The sequence below is a fragment of the Eubalaena glacialis genome, chromosome 7 (assembly GCF_028564815.1).
Source record: "Eubalaena glacialis isolate mEubGla1 chromosome 7, mEubGla1.1.hap2.+ XY, whole genome shotgun sequence".
NCBI classification, from domain to species: Eukaryota; Metazoa; Chordata; class Mammalia; order Artiodactyla; family Balaenidae; genus Eubalaena; species Eubalaena glacialis.
This window is the reverse complement of record NC_083722.1, coordinates 58736135-58758090: the sequence shown is the minus strand read 5'-3', so window position 1 is coordinate 58758090 and position 21956 is coordinate 58736135. Positions and strand designations below refer to the sequence as shown.

The window sequence follows — 21956 nt, the reverse complement described above, 5'->3', positions numbered from 1 at the left end:
CATAGTGATTCAGTTATATATATATAAATTTTTTAAAATATTGTTTTCCATGATGGTTTATCACAGGATACTGAATATAGTTCCCTGTGCTATACAGTGGGACCTTGTTGTTTATCCATATTATATATAATAGTTTGCATCTGCTCATCCTCAACTCCCATCCCTGCCTCCCTCTTGGCAACCAAAGTCTATTCTCTATGTCTGTGAGTCTGTTTCTATTTTGTAGATAAGTTCATCTGTGCCATATTTTAGATTCTACATATAAATGATATCATATGGTATTTGTCTTTCTCTTTCTGACTTACTTCACTTAGTATAATAATCTCTAGTTGCATCCTTGTTGCTGCAAATGGCATTATTTCATTCTGTTTATGGCTGAGTAGTATTCCACTGTATATATGTACCACATCTTCTTTATTCATCCAGCAGTCATTTTAATATGGAAAAATGAGAACCACAAAGCCCCGGAAGTGCGTCTTCTCATTTGGTACTGGAATCCAATGGGCTGCTCCCAGCTATGGGCGATGGCCACCTTTACATACTGAAATACCATTCACTACGAGGGCTATGGGTGGAGCACGCAACTTCAATTATGAAATGTTGTGAATTACCTTTGATTAGGAAGTCAAACTACAATACTTTCTAGTTCTTCAGAAGACTTTTTAAGCAAGCTCTTGTATGCAGCTAACTTTGGCGTCTTTGATTTGCAGTCAAATAATCTCATTCATTAAACCTACCCAGTGCTGGAGTGAAGGCCAAGATGTGTAAAAAGCTACATGGCCCCGGAGGTGACCGAGAAAGTACCTTCTGACTCCATTTCACAGTCTCTTACCCGTCTTAGTCCTATCTTTTTACCAACACCAATGGAGTTGCAGTCTGGCTCCATTTCTTGTGGAGTCCAATATAAAAACGTGTGTCTATAAATGTAAAAAGAGAGAAGTAAAGATGAGAGACGGTGGGCGTGGGGAGGTGACAAGCGGCCTCTAGTTTCAGGGCATTTGAACTTGCTGTTCCCTCCAACCAGAACGTTCTTGCCCCAGACATCTGCCTTTTTCCGACAGGGGTATGACAACCATCACTCTCTACTCACTTGTACACATGGACTTCATGCTCCAGAATCGTGAACACTGCCTGGCACGTGGTAGTTGGTCCTCCATAAACACTTACTGTTTCCAGTTTTCTGTTTCCCTTAGTCTTCTAAAGTCAAGTTTCATATCCCTTCCTTAGGTTCCAAGAGAAACCTTCTACCCTCCTGATAAATTCCTCTCATTTGTAAAAAATTAATACATATTTGCTGGAACAGGAATAAAAATATGCTTACAGAGGAAATAGGGGAAAAAGATATATTGGACCCAGGCATGGAGGGTATAAATAGTCATGGCAGAGTTTAAAGAAAATGAAAACCTCGAGGATTGGTTAATCAACGTTAGCTGTATAAAGAAGTCAGTTCAGAAGTCAGAGCGATAAACAACAAGGTCCTACTGTACAGAATGGGGAACTATATTCAACATCCTGTGATAAACCATAATGGAAAAGAATATGAAAAAGAATGTATATATATATATGTATAACTGAATCACTTTGCTGCACAGAAATAACACAACATTGTAAATCAACTATACTTGAATAACTTTTTTTTTTTTTAATTATTTTTGGCTGCATTGGGTCTTCGTTGCTGTGCGTGGGCTTTCTCTAGTTGTGGAGAGCGGGGGCTACTCTTCATTGTGGTGCGTGGGCTTCTCATTGCGGCGGCTTCTCTTGTTGTGGAGCACGGGCTCTAGGTACGCGGGCTTCAGTAGCTGTGGCACATGGGCTCAGTAACTGTGGCTTACAGGCTCTAGAGCACAGGCTCAGTAGTTGTGGCACGTGGGTTTAGTTGCTCCACAGCACGTGGGATCTTCCCAGACCGGGGCTCGAACCTGTGTCCCCTGCATTGGCAGGCAGATTCTTGACCACTGTGCCACAGGGAAGTCCCTTCAATAACATTTTTTAAAAAGAAGTCAAAGGGAGTTTCTTTCCCAGGAAGAGCTGGCTCACAAAGGTGGAGGACCAGGGGCAGCCATGAGAAGGTGCTTCTTTCCGACGCACTGTTCTGAAGTTCAAGGACATTATACGGGGCTGCACTGTGTAACCTGGTGCCAGGAGCACACACGGCTGCTGACATTTTGATTTAAATTAACTGAAGTTAAATAAAATCACACCTCCAGTTTTAAGCAGCACTAGCCATTTTCAAAGGCTTAGTAGTCGCATGTGGCCAGGCTAGATTTAGAACATTTTTCATCACAGCAGCAAGGTCAACTGGACAACACTGATCTAAAGAAATCCAAAAAAACCTGGGTTCCTCAGCTTCCAAGGAGCTCTGAAATCAAAGGCTCCAAGGGAGATGGAAGGAGAAGCAGGGCAGAAGCAGAAAAGAAGTCCCCCAGGAGAGATGTGCATACTGGCTAAGATGTCCTTGGAAATTAAAGCTCCATCCTGACTATCCTGACTTCATAAGGAATGTGTTTTATATTAAACGATTGGCCATCTGCAGTATTACAACTGAGGGAGGGACAGAAGACAGTCAGGGATAGGGACTAGAGTTCCAGAGCAAACCCATAAGCTGTGAGTGGCAGCGCAGAAGGTTCCAGAAGTGAGAAAAAATGGACCAAACTAGGTTTGCAACAAGCTGGCACCTGGGAGGGCTCAAGTCAGCTGGCGCCACCTCTCAAGATGCAAAGCCCTCTACCCAAGACAATACACTGCTCACAAAATAAGGCCCGTCTGACTCCTAAGGTACCAAACAGTTCTTATTAAACCCCATTTCAATGGCTGGAACCAAATGCAGAGCGAGGCACACAGATCATGTTTCCATTCAGAGCCCACATAAGCCTACAGCAAGGAAATGAACATTTCAGGAAAAATACTGGCCTTTTTTTTTTTTTTTTTTCAAGGTTTTTGGGAGGGTGTAAGTCACAGCATGCCAAAGAAGGGTGAGTTCCCAGAAGAACACAGCAGAGAGGTGACCAAGGGGGGAGAATTTATTCACAGGGGAAAAATCCCAGTGCCCTCCGGGAAGCCACTTCCACTGGACGCTTTTGAAGGAAGCTGAACCCAATGAAAAGCATTCCTTCAGAGCAAGTTTTCTCCCTGAGATTTCTACCTGCTTCTTTAACTTCTCTACCTGGTTTTCCAGCAGGAATGGTTTATGATCCCTAGCTCTCCATGGGCAGAGATCTTAAGCATATTTTTCTCCTGCAAGACAACACTACTTGTCCAGCCCTTTAAAGATTAAAACTAAAAACACAGATAATAAAAGAGGGTATTATAATTAGTGTATTGAAAAGAGGGTATTATAATTAGAGTGTATTGCTATTGAGTATTTCCATAAACATTAGGATATCATGGATCCAGGACAGAGACAGTCTCTAATTCCAAAGGACAGGAATGGAAAGGTGCAAATAATTCAATCTGTTCCCCTAAGAAATGACCTGATTATCCTCACTGGAAGACTTGAGGAGAATGGGAATTTCAAGGATATGACTGTCCTGTCCATTATGGTAGCCAAAAGCCCCATGTGGCTATTTACATTTAAGTTAATTGAAATAAAATAACATAATTCAGTTCCTTAGTTGCACCTGCCACATTTCAAGCCATATGTGGCTAATGGTTACCACGGTGGACAGTGCTGCTATAAGATATGGTCACCACTGCAGAAAGTTCTACTAAACAGTGCTGCTCACCAAGACAGCTACGTAATTTGTCCCAATAACATCATGGAGATTATGAAGTAAAAAGCTCCCTGAATACCACGTTTCTGGGCTATTGGCATTCTTCTCCACCCTAGTGAATTCCTTGCAGAGGGTTATGTATGTTGTACAATCAAACCAACCTCCCAGGGCTCAGGCCCATTCAAATGGCATCAGATATAATAAAAGGATTCCATTGAGGCTCTCCTCAATTGAAACTCTAAATTCTTTAGATTTCTAAAAGTATGAAGTGTGTGTTTGAGTTACCCGTGGTGCGGACATGCCAGGAAAATATCTATGAGTGAGACTTGGTAAAAGAAAGTGCTCCCTTGGAATTAATGAATCTGTGCCCTTGTTTGTTTTGTTTGTTTGTTTTGTTTTGTTTTGTTTTGTTTTGTTTTTTTCCTTGTTTGTTTTTTCACACCGTATTTCAGAGGAGTCAGCAGGCTGTGCGTGGAGTGAGGTCTAGATGGAACCTGAGGATAGGTGGGGATACCAAAGGTTCTGGGATTCTTAAGAGCTTCCCTATATATCTTTTGAGGTGCAATGAAGGAACTATTGTTTTGAAAAATCATGAAGTGTTTGGGGAAGGGAAGGATTGGGAGTTTGGAGTTAGCAGAGGCAAACCATTACATATAGAATGGATAAACAACAACGTCCTACTGTAGAGCACAGGGAACTATATTCAATACCCTGTGATAAACCATAATGAAAAAGAATATAAAAAATAATATGTATATGATAACTGAATCGCTTTGCTGTGTAGCAGAAATTACACAACATTGTAAATCAACTATACTTCAATAAAATTTTTAACAATATATTTTTTTAAAAATTCATGAAATGCTACTGCTGGTGGAACCCTAGCCCCACCATGGGGTCAGAAATAAGGGTCCAGGAGCTGACTTGATGCGTAGGGAGGTTGGGACGGGCCCCCCTGCCTTCTGCTCATTGCAGAAGCATGATGGGAAAAGAAGAAAGGGGTCCACTGCCTGAACATCACACGCTCCTGGCCTTGCAATGGTTTTAGGATGACATGCCCCTACTTATGATTTGCTAGTGACTGGAGAATTAAGCCTAAACAACATGGCCTGGCATTGAAGGCCCCCATAATCTGATTATCTTTCTGCTAAAAAACCCATTATCAGAAACCCTTTGATATTTTAATGCCTTCTGCCTTCCTCACCCCTGGCATTTCTACCTTCTCCCAAGATCTACTTGTGCAAGGCCAAGGGATCACCCCCAATGTGCCTTCCCAGGCCCCGGAAAGAGTTCAGTGCCTCTGCCAGCAGCTGTGAGCTTGACTGTGACCAGGAGAATGGCTTCTCCAAGGAGGCCTGGTGTCCACAGCAGGCTGATGCCCACTTTGGCTGCGGTCTGGGAGCTGGAGGTTGGCCTCTGTGTGTTCGGTGGGCACACATCACAGGCAGGCATCTTCCCAGCTTCCCCTGTTTCCTTGCAGCAAACACAGAAGCGTGACCCTGGCTAACAAATGGACAGTGGTGCCACTGAGTGGTACTTAGCCCTTCAGATGCAGGTCAACCATTTCCCCCTTTGGAAGGTCATCAATCTCCAACCCAACCCAGAGAGTTCTGCCTCCTTTGGCCTTGACTTTTAACCACCTTTATGGTGAGGTAGGCCTGTATTTACCCCACTCTGCAGGTGAGTTTCCAGAATTAAAGGGATTTTGATTCTCCTACAGCTCTATAACAAAACCTTGCTCTTGTTATACAGGATTTAAAGTCAGAAGATGTGAGCTTTTAACCTAAAAAATGGTACTTCTTTGCTAGGAGACATCAAGTAAGTCCCTTGGTCAAATTCTCCATTTGTAACCTAGCTGAGTGGGTTCCACATGAGAATCATCTGGGGATCTTTTGAAACAATACTGATGCCAGGGCCCAACCCCAGGGCAAATGAATCGGAACTTTTAGGGGTTTGGCTCAGGCATCTAAAAGCTCCTTAGATGATTCTAATGTGCAGCCAGAATTAAAAAAATAAATACTGTTCAGGGAGGATTTATTCTATATGGAGTGAAGAACTCACTGGGGACAAACTTAGGGCGTAGAGACGGAGGCATGGCAGTACCGGACAGAGGTGCCAGGCCTACCAGCCATGTTTCCCCACTTGGCCTGCTGTTAGGAAAATCACAGACTGCATTAATACTGTACCTTATTATAAATGTATACAGGTAGGGTCAAGTCCAACCCAAGCAATCTTATATGACTCATAAAAAATCTTTTTGGGATGAGGCAGGGATCATAAACACAATGGCCCCAAGGCATTCGTTTGCTATTGTACAAATTCCTTCCAGGAAGATCATTTTTAGATTAATTTTTAAGCACAGATTTTACAAGTTACTATCATTTAAAGGGTGGAAATTCTCTGCCAATCACCAAGGGGACAATAAGCTTAAAGGAAGGTCTGTTTGAAAGATCTGAGGAGCAGGCTTCCTGAGAAAGCTGAATTTCTCAAGTGTTCTGACCCCATGAGGCAAACTGAATAGCGAGTTCAAGGAGACGAACGTGAGAAAGTGTATCTCCCTTTAGAGAAACTAGCAAAGAAGTTAATAAGATACACAGTTCCTTAGATCAGAGTTAACAGTTGTAGATAAGATTTTCCTTCAGAAAATCACAAAGCTAAGTAGATAAAACACACACAAAAGATAAGTTTTAAGTCAACATGTTCCTGCAATGTAATTTCTCTTCCTAGTCTTTGGGATGTTTTTCTTTTTCATTCTATTTAAACAAACATATATTGAGCACCATCTATATGATAGGTCTAAAAAAGGATCATTTCTGAAATGTTCAAAATGTGAGTATTTTCCTTAGTACAATTACATTTGCATTAACAGGAATCAGTATGTAAAAACAATAATTTTTAAAAGGATTATATAAAAGGTATTATTCCAGAGGATTTACTACAAAATCCCTTTAAAAAAGAAAGTGCATAAAAGGTAACACTGAAATGTATTATAGTTTGAAGAAAATCTCTCCAGTTATAATACAAATTCATGAACCCAGTCATTATGTAAAGAAGCTCATCTGTTCTAGGAAACATTCACTGAGGAGGAAGGATCAGAATGATCTGTGGTCCTGAGTCCAGGAAGTCATCCTGATGGATCTGGTGGGGGAGAAAAAGAGGTCCATGTGACACACAGGGCTGCTTTAATGCGTTTCCTTAACCGACATTAATTAAAACAACAACACAACCCAACTTCTTTTTTTTATGTTGTGGGGAAAATAACATTTATATAGAGCACGGTGCAGGAAGCAGGAATCTAAATTAGCTTTGCATGCTGGCAGCCTGAATAATGCTTCTGCCAAGAGGTCATTTTTTTACCAAATCCTTTCAAAATGTCATAGTCATAGGCACAGTCTTCGCTACTCCTCAAGGTATAACTTCTTTAATATCAAAGTAATTTGACCAAACATTACATGTCTAATGTCACTCGTGTTCTGCCAGTCTAAACAATTCTGTTCTTCCCTCCATCTTTTTCAGACATCCATCTTTAAGAAGATCTGTGAAGGAACCCCAGACAGTCCTTGACCTCTGGGCCTTCCTATATAAAGACCCCCATATCCCTGACCAGGTCATGCACCTCGAAGCTCTGGGGAAGAGCAAACCTACAGGACTGGGGCAATGGCCACAGGTTTTTATAAATGGCAACATCTGCCTCCTGCCAATGGTGACATAACCCTCAGAAAGCAGACCGCATGGTGTTTAAAAGAGAAACTGTCCCCACAAGAAAAGGGGAAAAAGAAAATGACTCATGACATAGTCTGAACTCCAGTAAGACTGGTGGACAAAACCCTCAAAGAAATGTCTGGCAGAAGGTAATGCTCCAGTCCTAAATGAGGCTTCTCAGGTTCAAGGCAAAACAACGAGGCTTCTGATGCCAACCCTTCCATCCCCTCTTTTGTTACGGAAACATAAAAACACAATGGGACCAGAGTTTTGATCTTATATTTACTTAGAAATTAAGCGGCGAGGGAATACAATGACTAAAAACAGTAAAATGATGAAAAGACAAATGATACTTTACGATGCCTCTGGTGGTTTCACCTTTCTGGGCCTCCGTTTCCACGTATGTCAAATGGGATAACTAGACTAATCTCAGAGGGTTGTTTCCAAGGTTACAGGTGACAGGCAAGGGAAAGTGTTTTACAGATAACAAAGCACTCTATGAACGTATGGGATTATTAAAAAACTATTATAATCAGACATGGTCAATATGTTTTCTTCAAAGTTATCTGACTAGATTTTTTCCACTGGTGTTCTTTCCCCCATCAGTCTCAATGATAGTAAAGTTATTCAAATCACTTCTCTTTTCTGTTTCCCTGGCACTAGTTTTCCATCTTCCTGGACAAGTAAGTAAATGACTAGTTTTACAACGTTTGTTGTGCTTTTAATTTTCATTTAACAGCTATTTTAACAATGAAAGACACAGTATATGTTCCCAAGAGATATGCACCAGAAGGCGGTTGGCAGAAATGTTCGCTGAAATAGGGTCCTTCCACTGCAGCCCTGGTCGCTGCTGATAAAAGGCACACAAGCCCATAGTGTCCTGAGGTTTATGCGGCTGCTTTCAACCAGCACAATCCTCAACTATCCACCCTCATCTCTTGGTTTTCTTATAACTTCAAGACGACTCTTCAACTGAGAAAGCATGATGGCCATGTCTACTTCCATGGGCTTCTTGTGTAACCCGGGAAGATGATTTAAGAAAAGTGCCAAGACTTTTCAGGGGCTTGCTCCAAAAACTCTCCTGAATATAAATTATTTTAGAGTATGGGTCATCATCAAAACAGACCATTGTATCAGAGGTCAAGTATTGTCTGGGGCTTCATTTTCCAGAACTTAAAGCTAAATGTATAAATAAAGACATACAGAGAAGAACAAAACTGTTTTGACTGGCAGAACACAAGTAACATAGACACCTAACATTCAGTCCATTGCATTTACACAAAAGAAAAGCAAAGCCAATAGGCTTAGAGCAGAGGGGGTTCAAGTTCGTTGGAGCTCCAACAGTTATTCAGGAGGTAACCACTGAACTGTTAAGAAACCAGATTCTCTCCTGGGCCCTGAAGACATGAGAAGCATCTCATTCACAAACTGGTAACAGGAAACACTCTGAGTTTGACAAACTGCTTTGCAAAGTGCTGAATAAATATAAGTGATTCTATAATTGCCACCACCATCCCCACCAACACCACCATCAAAATCTTGGAAGACTCATGTTTTCAACAGTTTTGAGAGCTCACCAACAGTACATCAAATTAAAAGTAATCTCTGCCAACACAGACGTAGAGAACAAACGTATAGACTCGAAGGGGGCAAAGTGGTGGGGTGGGAGGTGGTGGTGGGATGAATTGGGAGATTGGGATTGACATGTATACACTGATGTGTGTAAAATAGATAACTAATGAGAACCTGCTGTATAAAAAAATAAATTAAATTAAATTTTTAAAAAAAAGTATTTTCTGCCTAGTCAGTGCCACAGAAACATTAAGACACAAATTTCTTATTTCGCCTCCTTTTCCCCCATGGATAAAGCAGAGAGGGCATTGTTAATGCATGTCTACATAATTTTATGAAGTCCGCCCCAGAATTTCCACAGAGGAGGGTTCAGGGGTGATGACTCAGCTGGAAAGGAGGGGAGACATGTCTGGAAGCTGTGCTGACCCAGGAAGCACACTAGCGATGGAGCCTAGACAGCAGGGGGCTCTGGAGACCACAGTGATGGAGGTGCTGAGACCTTCCAGGCCTTCTTTGGAGACCCATCCATATTAAGCGCCCATCTAAGGCAGCCTTCCTACCTAAGTCTCCTGAGCATGTGCTGTTTTACCAGGGCTTTCCCAGAAGTGCAACCAGGAGTCCCCTTGTATGTGGGATGTTTTGCATCAGGCAGGTGGAAGGATGTCTTCAGCCGCTCTCCACTGCCCCAATACCCCTCTATTCAACGGCCCCTTCTCCAGCCATCCCAACACAGGAAATAACCTACGAGTCAGAAAATGAAAGGCAGGACTGGCAAAAAAAAAAAACCAAAAAACCAAACAAAACAAAAAAAACCATCCTAAGTCAGGTGGTATGATTTGCTTTCTGACTTTTCCTGGCCTCTGCGGTCATAACACGTTGAGCCCTCTAAAAGGTGCACACAAGAAGATAAATGAATCAAAGGCAGGCTGTGATGGATGGAAAAACAACAGCCCTCCCCACCCACAGACTGCAGCTCCCCTGAACTCACAGAAAATAAAGGCTGAACACACAGAAAACCTCCACTGTAAAGGGCAACTTACACAAATCAGAACATTCGAGATTTCCCACAAGCCCATGGTTCTCTCACACACCACCACACGTGGCTATAAATAACAAAGCCCTTGACAACACACTTGGGGGAAAGGCAGGCAGTCTAGCAAAAAAAAAAAATCTTGTCACCCCCATGTTGGATTTATAAGCACTGTCCCTGGCCTTTAAAAGCAACGAATTCCAAACAGCAACAATCTTTTAGTGACAATGCATGCTGAGCGCCAGGGAAGAATCAGACAGACTGTTCTCCCTCAAAGAGCTTTCCTCCTAGGAAGGGAGTTAAAACACACACACGTCCAGCCACAGGGAGCTTCCCACCAGGGCCGCCTGAGAGGAAGCCAGGCCTGATGGAGAGGCTGTGAAGGGGAGAAATAGGACAAATCCAACTGCAGACCTGACAGAAGAAGTGGGGTTCGGCCAAGCATTGGTTCAAAGGAACAGAGGTGCTGTAGGGCATGAAGAGAGAATGGGAAAATCGTGGGGAGCAGAGGAGTCACAGGTTAGAAAAGCTGAGTAAAACCAGGGCGTGAGGATGCACGAGGGCAGAAAGGGGGCTGGGGGAGAGGCTGGAACCATCCAGGCCTCCGGTGATCTAACTTATGCTGGGGCCCTTCTCTGTGTCCTAGGAGCCAGGGATGCAGCCCTGACCTCAAAAAGGAAGCAAGGGCCACGCAATCACCTAGGATCTATGGAGAGGATCCACAGAAGACTTCCAGCAGGTCACCTATTCAACATGACATCTGAGGGGCAGAGTTAACTGATGGCGACGTATTGTGTATTGAAGAGATGAAGGGTGTCCACGGGCAGAAACCAACGAGGAGATCCTTACAGATGACAGAAAACAGGAGTTCAGACTTGCATTGTGGTAGCATAATATAAGAGCAAAAATGCATTTCCTGTAACTATGTTCCAGTTGTAAATAATGTCTGATTAAGAGACTCTAGGTATTAAAATCTGAAAGTTATTCTGATAAATAAGTTGAGATCTGATGGAACAGGAAGCAACATGAGACCAGGTTGCAATGGGAAGTATTTTCTGTCTTTGTTTTTGCCAAGTAAGATGTCAAAAGAAAAAAAAAAGTCAGAAAATAAAATTATTTGGAAAAATCAGAAAGTAGTTGTGAGAACCGGTTGTTGCAACAGACAGGGACCCATAATTCTTGAAGACAAAAGTAACTGAGGTGCAAACATGGCCTTATGTTGAGTAAAATACAGAAGCTCATCAGTGAGAAAGCCAGCCATGGGGCTCTCAGAACAGTCTAAAATTAATGTTGAAAGATTCAAGAAAAATTGAGTCCTCACTGAGCACTGACCAAATAACTTTCTCAAGACAAAAGAAGAAGATTTTTTTTTTAAATGTTGAAAAGTAGAACCACTTCCTGAAAAACCTGACATTAATTCAGTAATTTATTGGAGACATACTTTGTATACAAGGGAGTGCGACATATTTTAAGAAATGCCGAGGTGTAATAGCTCCAAACTGATTTAAGGCCTACAGATGTCAAGGTGGTCTGTGATTAAACACCTAAGGAGTAAACATGATGAATGGTGTGAGTTCAGCAGAGAAAAGGATTCCTGGGAGCTACACTTGGTGGTCAAGGGACATTGAGTGGAGGAAGCAGCCAAGAAGGATGCTTTGGGAAAAGAGATGGGTTAAAACCCACTCATTAACTGACTCGCCTTCAGCAAATCTCTCTCCTGCTAGCCTTAGAGCATTACTTACCCCCAGTTAAAATGGGCCCTGTAGCTGAGGAGTCGTCGAAGCACCTTCATAAAATGGGCAGCTACCCTTCCTTGAATCCTTCTCTTCCTCAGTGACAGAAACAAGTCTGATCTGACACACTGAAATCTCTGCACTTGACACCCCTGTGGAAAGGTTTTCATGCTGTTACAACAGTGCTTCTCAAACTTCAATGCACACACGAATCACTTGGGGGTCTTGTTAAAATGCAGATTCAATGCCATAGGTCTGGGGAGGGGCCCAACACTCTGCATTTCCCATAACCCTCAGTGATGCTGACCCTGCTGGTGGCTGGACCACCCTTTGAGCAGTAAAGTTCTGGAGCATCTTTAGTTGCTGTTATCAGGGGATGGTAGAAAGGCATCATTTCTGAGCTCAAGATTCGGGCCTCAAGGCATACTATAAGTCATAAAAAGTAGATGTGAAAAGGAGAATGAGGCTCCTGGAGAGTGAGAAAGTAGAGCCAGCAGGGCTGCAGGGGGAGGGGATGGAAAACAGAAGAGGGCAACAGAGGAAAAGGCTGGCTGGCCCGCTGCTCATTAGAATAAATAGGAGGTGACAAGAAAGAAATTATAAGAAAAAAAGTAAGAGTGCCCAGGGTGTGTTGAGAGTGTTAGAAAGTATTTTACGAACAATGAACTTCAAGGGATTCCAGAATAGTGAATACAAAATGTTACTCTTGGGTGTTTTTGTCCCTTCTCACATATGGTCTTTCTCTTTTTTTTTTTTTTTTTTGCCTAATACTATGGGTTTTAGAGAATAAAACATAAACGTGAGCTGTAGCAACAAGACCGTCATTCAAAGCAATAGTTAGAAGATTCCTCCACTGTTGACTACACAGAAATGTGATTATAGGACTCACAGTTACTCCCCTGCCTAAAACAGCAGTCTGAAAACTGCCAATGTGGAGCAAATTCTGTCTTTTCTGAGAATATTTTAAGAAAAGAGGTGGAGAAATTTTTGAAAGGCGAGACAAGACTATATTCAGACAAGTTTCCTTTTTTTCCCAGAAAAACACAGAAGCTCCTTTAGGGCTTTCTTTCTTTTCCTAGACATAGCAAAGCATTTCATAATTCTCTAACTTAGGAAAACCCTTCACAGACATTCTCACCAGCTCAAAGAAAGGAGAGGATGCAAACACCGTAATTAACCAGAGGGAAATGGTATTCCCACCCAAACCAAGACAGCCTTTCTTCAGCAAGGAGAAAGTGGGAGCTGCAGTAAACATGCCCTTTAGTTAGGATGTCTGCTCAGGCACCTGCACTAGGAACATTCCAAAATAAACGTGGCTTCTTTCTTTTTTAAACAGCAGTTGTCTCCGACAAACTCCAATTGGATGTTTGTGGTATTTGTTAGTTCCAACCTGTGATGATTTTCGATAGTTTTCTATTTTGATTAGCTAAGGATTATGTTTTCTAAGTCAACAACAATGATTTCCTTTACTAACATCCAGAATTAAACATTTTGGAACATAAAAAGGTAAAAATCTCATCTAGTTCAATGCTTGTCACTATACACAGAAGAAAAATGAGACCCAGGGAGACCAAAGGAGGTAACCAGGTCCCCCAGACACCTTGATTGCTAGTATGACAGGGTTTAATCTTCACCAGCTGTCTCTGAGGCAGATTCTTAATCTCAAACTAAGGGTCAGAGCTGGATTAGAGCATTCAAGATCAAGGTTTTGTGATCATTACATATTTGCAACTTCTTTTCTGTTTGGTATGGGGCCTCTAAACTAGGAAAATGATGAAGAGGTTAGGGAAAAAAAACGTTTTGGTTTGGTGATGTAACAATGCAGACTCCAGAGTATTTGGATGGGGTTGGGGGTGAGGAGCACTTTGAATTTATTTTCTAAGCCAACCAGCAAATCCTGCCATTAGGCATGTAGTCAGGTCTTGTGGAAGTCGAAGCTTATAAATTTCAGGGGCACTCGTTAAGAAAAAGAATATAAAAATTAAGAATAGAAATTTAGGTATGAAAGAGAATATTTAGAATTTAGAGTGTCATCTTACACATTACAAATTTTAAGAGGCTGCAGATACCACAAATATAAAAGTTAAAAGAAAACAAATATTTTTATTAATTAACTGCCTGATACACCTCTGAAATATTATTGCTACATTTTTTGGTTACATTCTCTTTGATCACCTCTTCCAATGATATTTCACGATATTCTCTTTAGAGAAAATTTAAAATAATTCAATCTTTCCTCTAGAACTGTTGATCAGAATTTGTAATTTATTCTTGAGATAACTTGGAAGTTTTTTCCAGCTTCATAACTCATTATAAGTAATGTCATAGAAATGTTTTGGGAAAACCTCCATGAAGTTGCTTTTCCAGGTAAGCTGTAATATTCAGGGCATAGCAAGATGTCTTAAATATTCTCTACCTTGATAACACTCGTTAACCACATTGCCAGGGCCCCTCCCAGAGCCAGGAGGGGGCCTGCACCAGGGAGAAGCCTTGAGGTTCCATCCACATCATGGTAAATCCACCTTGGCACACCATATATATCCCCCACCTACTTATGCATCCTTGAATTCCCCCAATTCTTCCAAATAAAGTGCCTGTTCTATTCAGAATACCTACTAAATTCCTTGATGGCATAACTATGCCATGATTCAGCCAGGACTGCATCACCTGATGTGTATATTTCATTTTCCCATCAAGGTCACAAGACAGGCCTAACATTTGACTACCTGGTGTATGGATCAAACGTTATTTTATTTACCTAAACAAATTACATGGGATAACGCATGAAGAACACCAAAGCATTAGAAAAATGTTGGATCTCACCATTATTTCTCTTAACCCCTAGAGTCTCCCAGCACCCACGCTATAATGGAGAAGTGATTTGTATCAATCGAGGCGGCCTGGTCCAGTAGAGCCTAGCACTTAGGGTCTAGGTCCCCAAACCAGACCATCTCAGGTTCAACCCCAGCCTAATCATTTGCTAATTGAGTGGCTTTAATTTCCCTGATCTCTAGAGGACTTACAATGAGCATTATAAAGTCGACCTTGTAGAGTTGTTTGGAGGTTAAATAATACATGTGAAGTGCTCAGCATGGTCCAGGCAGCAGCAGTTAGTGCAGCTACAATCATTACTATGCATTATCAGGAAACCTGCCCACAAAATCTCTCGAGTGAAGCTTCCTCGAGATATTAACACCATTCAGAGGGGCATGAGCCACTGTCATCTCCTTCGATAGGAAAGTTCTGCAGAGTTTTAGGATCACCAGCAGTCATCCACAAAGCAGCAGAGTGAATTTCCTGCCACAGCAAATGAATCCTCCGTGACGATTTACAACTTTAACAGATAAAGTGGCAAATATTGAAAATACGAACCTGACTCTGTATTTTCCTTCAAAGACACTCATGGTTGTTCTGCCAAGCCCCCAGCTCCCTGCGATGCACAGTTTTCACAATCCTATACCTTGTATAGTATCCTAACAGCTTTTTACTTCTTTATCTGTTCTGATATTCTTGTTTCCTTAAAAAGGCTTGAGAAGGCCATGGATCACTCAAATAAAACATTTACAATAGGAGAAGAAGACATCCAGATAAGCTGCACCTTGCCTCATGTTCCCAATACCCAGAGGAAATGCAACCAAGGCACTGGGAAATCTTAAAGAAACTGTGTAAGTGACATCCTGGATAGAACAAGTCAAATGAATACAGCTGAAGTTTCCTGCAGGAAAAGACAAGCCATGAAAAACTGAATTTCCCCAAGGAAATACGATACTATGATTATAGCCAAACTCTTAGCTTTTTCATTAATGAGCAATCTCTCTACTCCAGGGAAAATATGATATAATCAACAATAACTAATTTTGTACCTGACACCTCTGCAAAGGCGTGTTGTTGGTGCAGATCAATCCCCAGCGTTGGAAGACCCAGGGCAGGGGGACAAATGGTGGCCCACAGACCACAGGTCAGAATATTGAAAGTTATAAATCACACTGACAAACTGTTCAATAAAATAGGTTTTATCCTTCTACCTTGATTGACAAATGCACCTCCATAACGTCTTAGAAAAGACCAAGTTCAACTTCAAACTCTTGACCTGCTCAGAGACCAGCCCTGGAACTAGGGAAACACTGTCCCAGACCCGTCCAACAACCTACCTTCCTTTTTCCACTGGCTGCTCCATCCAGCACCAAGAGGGACCTTGTAACATGTAAAACACCCAAGTTTTAACACTCACACGCCCCCACACCCCAGACATACACAGCTGTCCCTTCGCCACCCCTCAGGCCCACAGACCAGTGGCTACAAAGGCCCTCAGGAAGATGGGTCCAAACGTCCATGTAGGCTGTAAAAGTTGGTCCACGGCCATCCGAGCAGCATATTTTGGGTTTCCAGGTACCTGAAACTGATCTATAAAGGGGAGACTTTGGACTCAGAGGCCCAGGAGTCTCCTCACCCCATAGACAGGGGCTGACCAGAGAACAATAAAAGTAGTGCTCTCTAAATCCCAGAGCAGAGGCTCCTTTTGCCTGTATACTAGGCCTATATTTTAACTGAGCAGAAAAATTGGGGGGGTGGGGGGAATATCTCATCAGAAAGGAGCAAAAATAAAAACGAGCCGCTTATCTTGAGAGCAGGCAGCCTTCCCCAGATACAATCTCACCCATCACATGCAATTGCCCTGAGCTAAGTCCATTCTAATGATCTATAGCTTCAGCCCTGTGAACAAAACACAGACGCTAGGAAACCCTAAAGAGGCCAAGCCGGAGATCCTAAATTGACCACAGGCAAGGAGGCAGTTGCTCCATGTTGACTGCCAAGACCTAAAAAGCTGATTATGGCAAATAAAAGACAGATCCTTTTGGGAGGAGAAGAATATTAACCACCTACAAGTTTTCTAAAAGTCAAATCATCCCCCTTTGTGATACTGGATAAATTCTACTCTTCAAAATCGTCCCCCTTTGTGCTACTGGATAAATTCTACTCTTCCCACCCTCCCCAGCAGCTCTTCGAGGACTGTACACAGATGCTGGTCCTCCATGCCTGGAATCTGGGGTTGCCAGTATATATCTCTGAAAACAGCGCATGTCCAGCTGCTGTCAATGGTCAAGGCACAGGTCACCCGCAGTGGGTCCCACCACCAAGACGCCATTATCAGACTAGGAACAGCAGAGTTTTCTTGGGCAAAGAGACTCTACCCTATCCTGATTTTCTGTAGGACAATGACAATCAGGTGATGATCAGGAAGGAGGCAGATCATGCGAGCAAAGCAAATCATGATCTCAGGGGCATTTAATGGATATTAGATGGTAAGTTCCCCTTTCTTGAATATGATATCCCTTTACTCACTCCCTAACTTCCATCCCAACACACATACACACAGATACACCAAGGAAAAGGGCTGAGCAGAACACAAGGAAGACAAGGTTAGAAAACACACAGACACACACAGAGGCAAACGTCAAGTTGCCTTGTGCAGACTCTATCTTCTCCATTTATAAAATAAAGGTAATGAAAATTATCTTGTCGGTTTCTTCTGAGGATTAAATTAGATAATAATGTCAGGCGGCTGGCTCAGAACAGGTTCTCAAATGTTACTTCTCCCTTCTCCCCACTTGTCCTTGAGATGAGCCAATTTACCTGCTTGGTTTCCCAACCCTCATGACACGCCAGGCAAGAAGGAGAATCATCGTTATCCTGCCTTGGTCAGAAGCCACAAGTAGGTAGGAAGCAACATATTACAAGGGAAAGAAGGTGTGCAAAACAAATGATGAGCGTTCTTGCTGCTAATACCTACCTGCTAAATCATTTCTACTGAAAATCATGAGTTAATCTGCTGAAGCTGTACAGAAGGCCCCCGAGGGCAGAAGCCAACAAGGTGACAGAGTTATGCTTTTCTGTGGAAATTGGCTAAATAATGCCATGCTGTAGCCAGGAAGGACTTTTCCTCCACACCCTATTTTAAACTGTTTCGGTGGTTTGCATCAGACCTAAATAATAGCCACACTGCTCTTCTGCAGATAGCGGCTGCCCCAGGGCTGCACTTCCCTTCGACCAACTCACTTCACTGCTTATAAACCAAAACAGAAGACCCTGATGAAAAAAGAAACTTCAAAGCTAAGTTTAGATTTCGGCACTTCATTTTTAATGAAAATCTCTTTTCAACAACCTTCTAGAAAAAGAAAAAAAGAGAGACGATTCAGTATTCACTGGCAAATGTCTTTGGTAAGACTTTGAAAAAGTTTTGCAATGGCTTTGAATGCCCTACATGAATTCAAATGTACAGCTAAAGAGGTTGGATGAAAACTTCTAGCAGCTTTCCATCATGTCTGTCAGAAGCTGACATGTTTGTCATCTTTTTCCATAGGTCATCAGAATAAAAGAACCAATAACACAGTATAAAACAGCCAAATTGCCTATTGAGATCAAAGCCAAACTATTCTCAGTAAAGATTTTACCATTCAGACCAAACACCCAATAAATAGTGACTGCCTGGTTGTGGAAATGCTCGACTGACTTGCAGTGCCTCTAGGAGGATGAACGGAGGCTCAGCTCAGCATTTCCTGGGTGCTAAGTGATATGCCAGGTACTGCCAGAGACCCTGGAGACAGAGAAATGAGTGGGACAAACCCAGTGCCTTTGAGAGAATGGGTAAGGGAGTCTCATCAAGAGCTAATTCTGCCTTACTATTGTTAGCAGCGAAAAGAGAGGCCTGTGAAAAGAGAGGCCTGTCCCTGGGAGGAGGGAACCTTTAGCTCCACCCAGGGCGTTGAAAGCAGGTTTGCTTAAGAATGACACTTAAGTCAAGTCTTAAAAGATGAATCTAAATTATCCAGGGTAGCAGGAGTTCCAGACAGACAGCAGCTTGAACAAAAGTGAGGTGGCCCAACTGGGGGCCCGGAATAAGGCAGGCACAGAAAAGAACAGATCAATGAAAAACATGTTCAGAGGGACAGTGGAGGGAATGGAAGGAAACACTCAACACCCAACAGAGTGGGCTTTTGACAAAGGGGTCTAGAGTCAATAATGCTTCCAAGTACACAGGGTTAAAATATACATCCTTCTCTGGGCCTCAACACTCCCCCCCCCCCCATATGTTAGACTCAATGGAGGCAAAGACCAGACCTGTCTTATTCACTCAGAATACTGTTTCCAGGTCTGAGCCTCCTGCCTGGCAAAAAGTGACATTCTATAGATACTGTTGAGAAGAAAGAAATGGGTAATGGCCACTTTCTGCAATGGCACCAATGAAGTGTCATTCTTAATTGGAAAAATATGGTTAAAAAAAAGAAAATTTTTAAAAGTTGTGTTGATAACTGAAATGGAGACCATGTAGCAGGTATGCCGGCTCCACAGACAGCAATGAGGACTCATCATTTCAAGGTGGGGTGTTACCTTGAAAAAAAGTCAAGGAGGGACTTCCCTGGTGGCACAGTGGTTAAGAATCCGCCTGCCAATGCAGGGGACATGGGTTCAAGCCCTGGTCCAGGAGGATCCCACATGCCACGGAGCAACTAAGCCCGTGCGCCACAACTACTGAGCCCGTGTGCCACAACTACTGAAGCCCATGCACCTAGAGCCCATGCTCCACAAGAGAAGCCACCGCAGTGAGAAGCCCGCGCACCGCAACAAAGAGTAGCCCCCGCACTCGCCGCAACTAGAGAAAGCCCGTGCGCAGCAACTAAGACCCAAAGTGATCAAAAATACATAAATAAATAAATAAATAAATAAAGGCAAGGAATCCAAAATGTGATGAGTATCTTATAGAAACCATAACTGGTTAAAAATAAATGGCCTAGAGGTAAAAAATGTGCTTTCTGGGAACAAAAGCAAACAGACCAAAGATCAAATTCTGGACCTAGCAGTTTCCAGAACCCTGACAAAATCAGCAGTGATTTGGGGGAAGAAATTTATCCGTACAACACTTTTACCAACATTGAGTCCTCAACAAGGATCTCCTGTTAGGTATTCGAAAAGTAAAAGTTATATTTTTCAGATCTGAAGAGTTGTCAAACATTTAAAGTTTTCCTCCAAAAGGCAATTACTTAATTTTGGGCATTTAGGAAGAGTGAATCTACTACGTCAAAAACAAAAACTAAAATACCTTTAAGTATGTATCTTAGTGAAGTTTGCTCTTATACTGAAGTCCTTGGCTCACTTGTCAATATACTAAATATAAGATGGATTTTTTAAGTAACCTAAGAGAAGGCTGTGAACAATCTCATTTCCTCTTATCTTACCATGCATTAATATATTTTGAAAAATGTAGTGACAGATTACCAATTACGTTAGGAAAATCCTGAAACCATTTACTTCCATAGAAAATTAAATGCAAGTGGAATTAGGTTTCCCACCTCCATTATAGCTACCTTTGACCTTCAACTATCTTCAAAATGTAATTTCACATGAATACCAATCCAAAATGATTCCTTAGTTCAACCATTTTGTGGTTTTAATTCCATAAAAATATGAAATCTGTGGCTTTTGTAACACTGTTTAAAAGCCCAAATAAAAAGCCAGTTGGCTTTTAAGCTAATTGTTTAAAAGTGTGTATATAGATGAACTGAGATTGACTCATGAACTACTGAGTCTGGAATTTGCAAATCATAAATCTTATCCTCCTAAGCAAAGACTAACAGAATCAGGGCCCGCTAATTTCCTTCTTTCGTAATCTAAAACCAAAGTTTTAACGATTTTTAAGGTACACTGAAAATTAAGGGTGCCGTTTAAAATATTAGCAAAATATAACTCAGTTCTTAAGAGTTTGGTATATAATCAGAGAGTCGAACATTCTGGTACTGCAAAGTAAGAAAGCTTCCAAGGATGAAACAGTGGAACTTTATTAGACTGTAGAACTCAAATTTGTGTTAGGATTTTTTTGTTTACAATAGTCCTTCCTCATTATCTTGAAAACTCCCATCTCCATGCCACCTTCAGTAAAAAAATATAACTTTTAAAAATTCTCAATCCACTTCAAGAACTGTGAAATGTCCCATGTAGAAACTGGTCCATATTTCTTTTAGACAAGACCAAAGGTAAGTCTGCCTCTGGCCCTTGGTAAACAGAATGTGTGCCTCAGAGTGACGGAGGCTGTCAGATCCTCCACATTTCATCCCAAATCCACACAGGGCATCTCCAAGTTACCAAAAAGGAGTAGAGAGACAAAAGATGTTAAAGATGAAGGGAACGTAAAATGATCCAAATCTAACCATGTCCTTTCACAGATGAGGAGACTGAGGCCCAGAAAGGTCCCAAAACTCCGAAGACTCCCTTACCAGACCCCAGATGCAGGTTCTCAGTTCTGTAGCAAAGAGCTACAAAATTTCTAACTTTTAAGGTCTCAGGGGTTCGGTACTTTACATAACAAATACTTAAGAGTTCAATTCCTGCATTTTTCTCCCCTCAAAACCTCCTAGACACCAAGATCAGGTGGGCAGGGGGATTTATGATTTTAACCCTTCCGTTTCATTTACACCAAACAATTGCACAGAACCTTCAAGACCGCAAGACGGGGTTGTCCTGCTCCAGGCAACATCTCCAGCACCTAGCACCTAGCAGGCACTCAGTAAATACTCCGCCTTCCACCTGACAAGCCCCACTCCCTGCCGCATCCACGCCAGCCCGCAGTGGAGCGAGACAAGTTTCCTTTGGCAATCGCCCTTCTCCTTGAAACTTTGCTACAGCAACTCCGGGCCAAAAAGCCGGTCCGGGGGCATGTGGCCCTGGGCAAGAGCTGAGGATGGGGGCCCTGCCCTTTCGGGGCACTGGGCGATCCCGGGCCGGGGACCAGGTGTGCCCGCCGCTCGCTCGGAGGCCGCCCGGGCCGCGTCCTGCCTCCGCCGATCACCAACTTCTCAAACTTCCCTTTCCGGGGGTGGGGGCGGCCCGGGACGCAGCGCCCTTCCTGCCCGCACAAAGGGGGCCGGGCGCGCCCCGCGCCCCCGCCGAGACCACTTTCCTAGTCTTTGGAAAGAAAAACGCACCCGTCCCAGCGCAGGGTGCTGGGGCGCGGGCACCGGGGCCACGTCCCGGCTTCCGCCCGCCTCCCGGGCCGACTGTCAAGCGCAGCCCGGCGGGGCCCCGGGCACCCCGGCGCCAAGCCCGGGCGGGGGTCACTCACCCGACTTGGGAACGTGCGGCGGGATCGTGCTGGCGATGCGTGTCCACAGGACGATGTGCAGCGGCCACAGGCCCCCGAGCAGCCCCCGGCCCATG

General features: G+C 42.9%; 1 protein-coding gene across 1 annotated transcript in view; it reads right to left on the bottom strand.

The window, feature by feature from the left end:
• The window catches only part of TGFBR2 (transforming growth factor beta receptor 2), a 93574-nt gene extending 71618 nt beyond the window's left edge, over positions 1 to 21956 (bottom strand). Inside the window, exon 1 of the mRNA XM_061196451.1 lies at positions 21862 to 21956. Coding sequence (XP_061052434.1) covers positions 21862 to 21955 — 94 coding nt within the window. The 5' untranslated portion in view covers position 21956. The remainder of the gene's footprint in view (positions 1 to 21861) is intronic.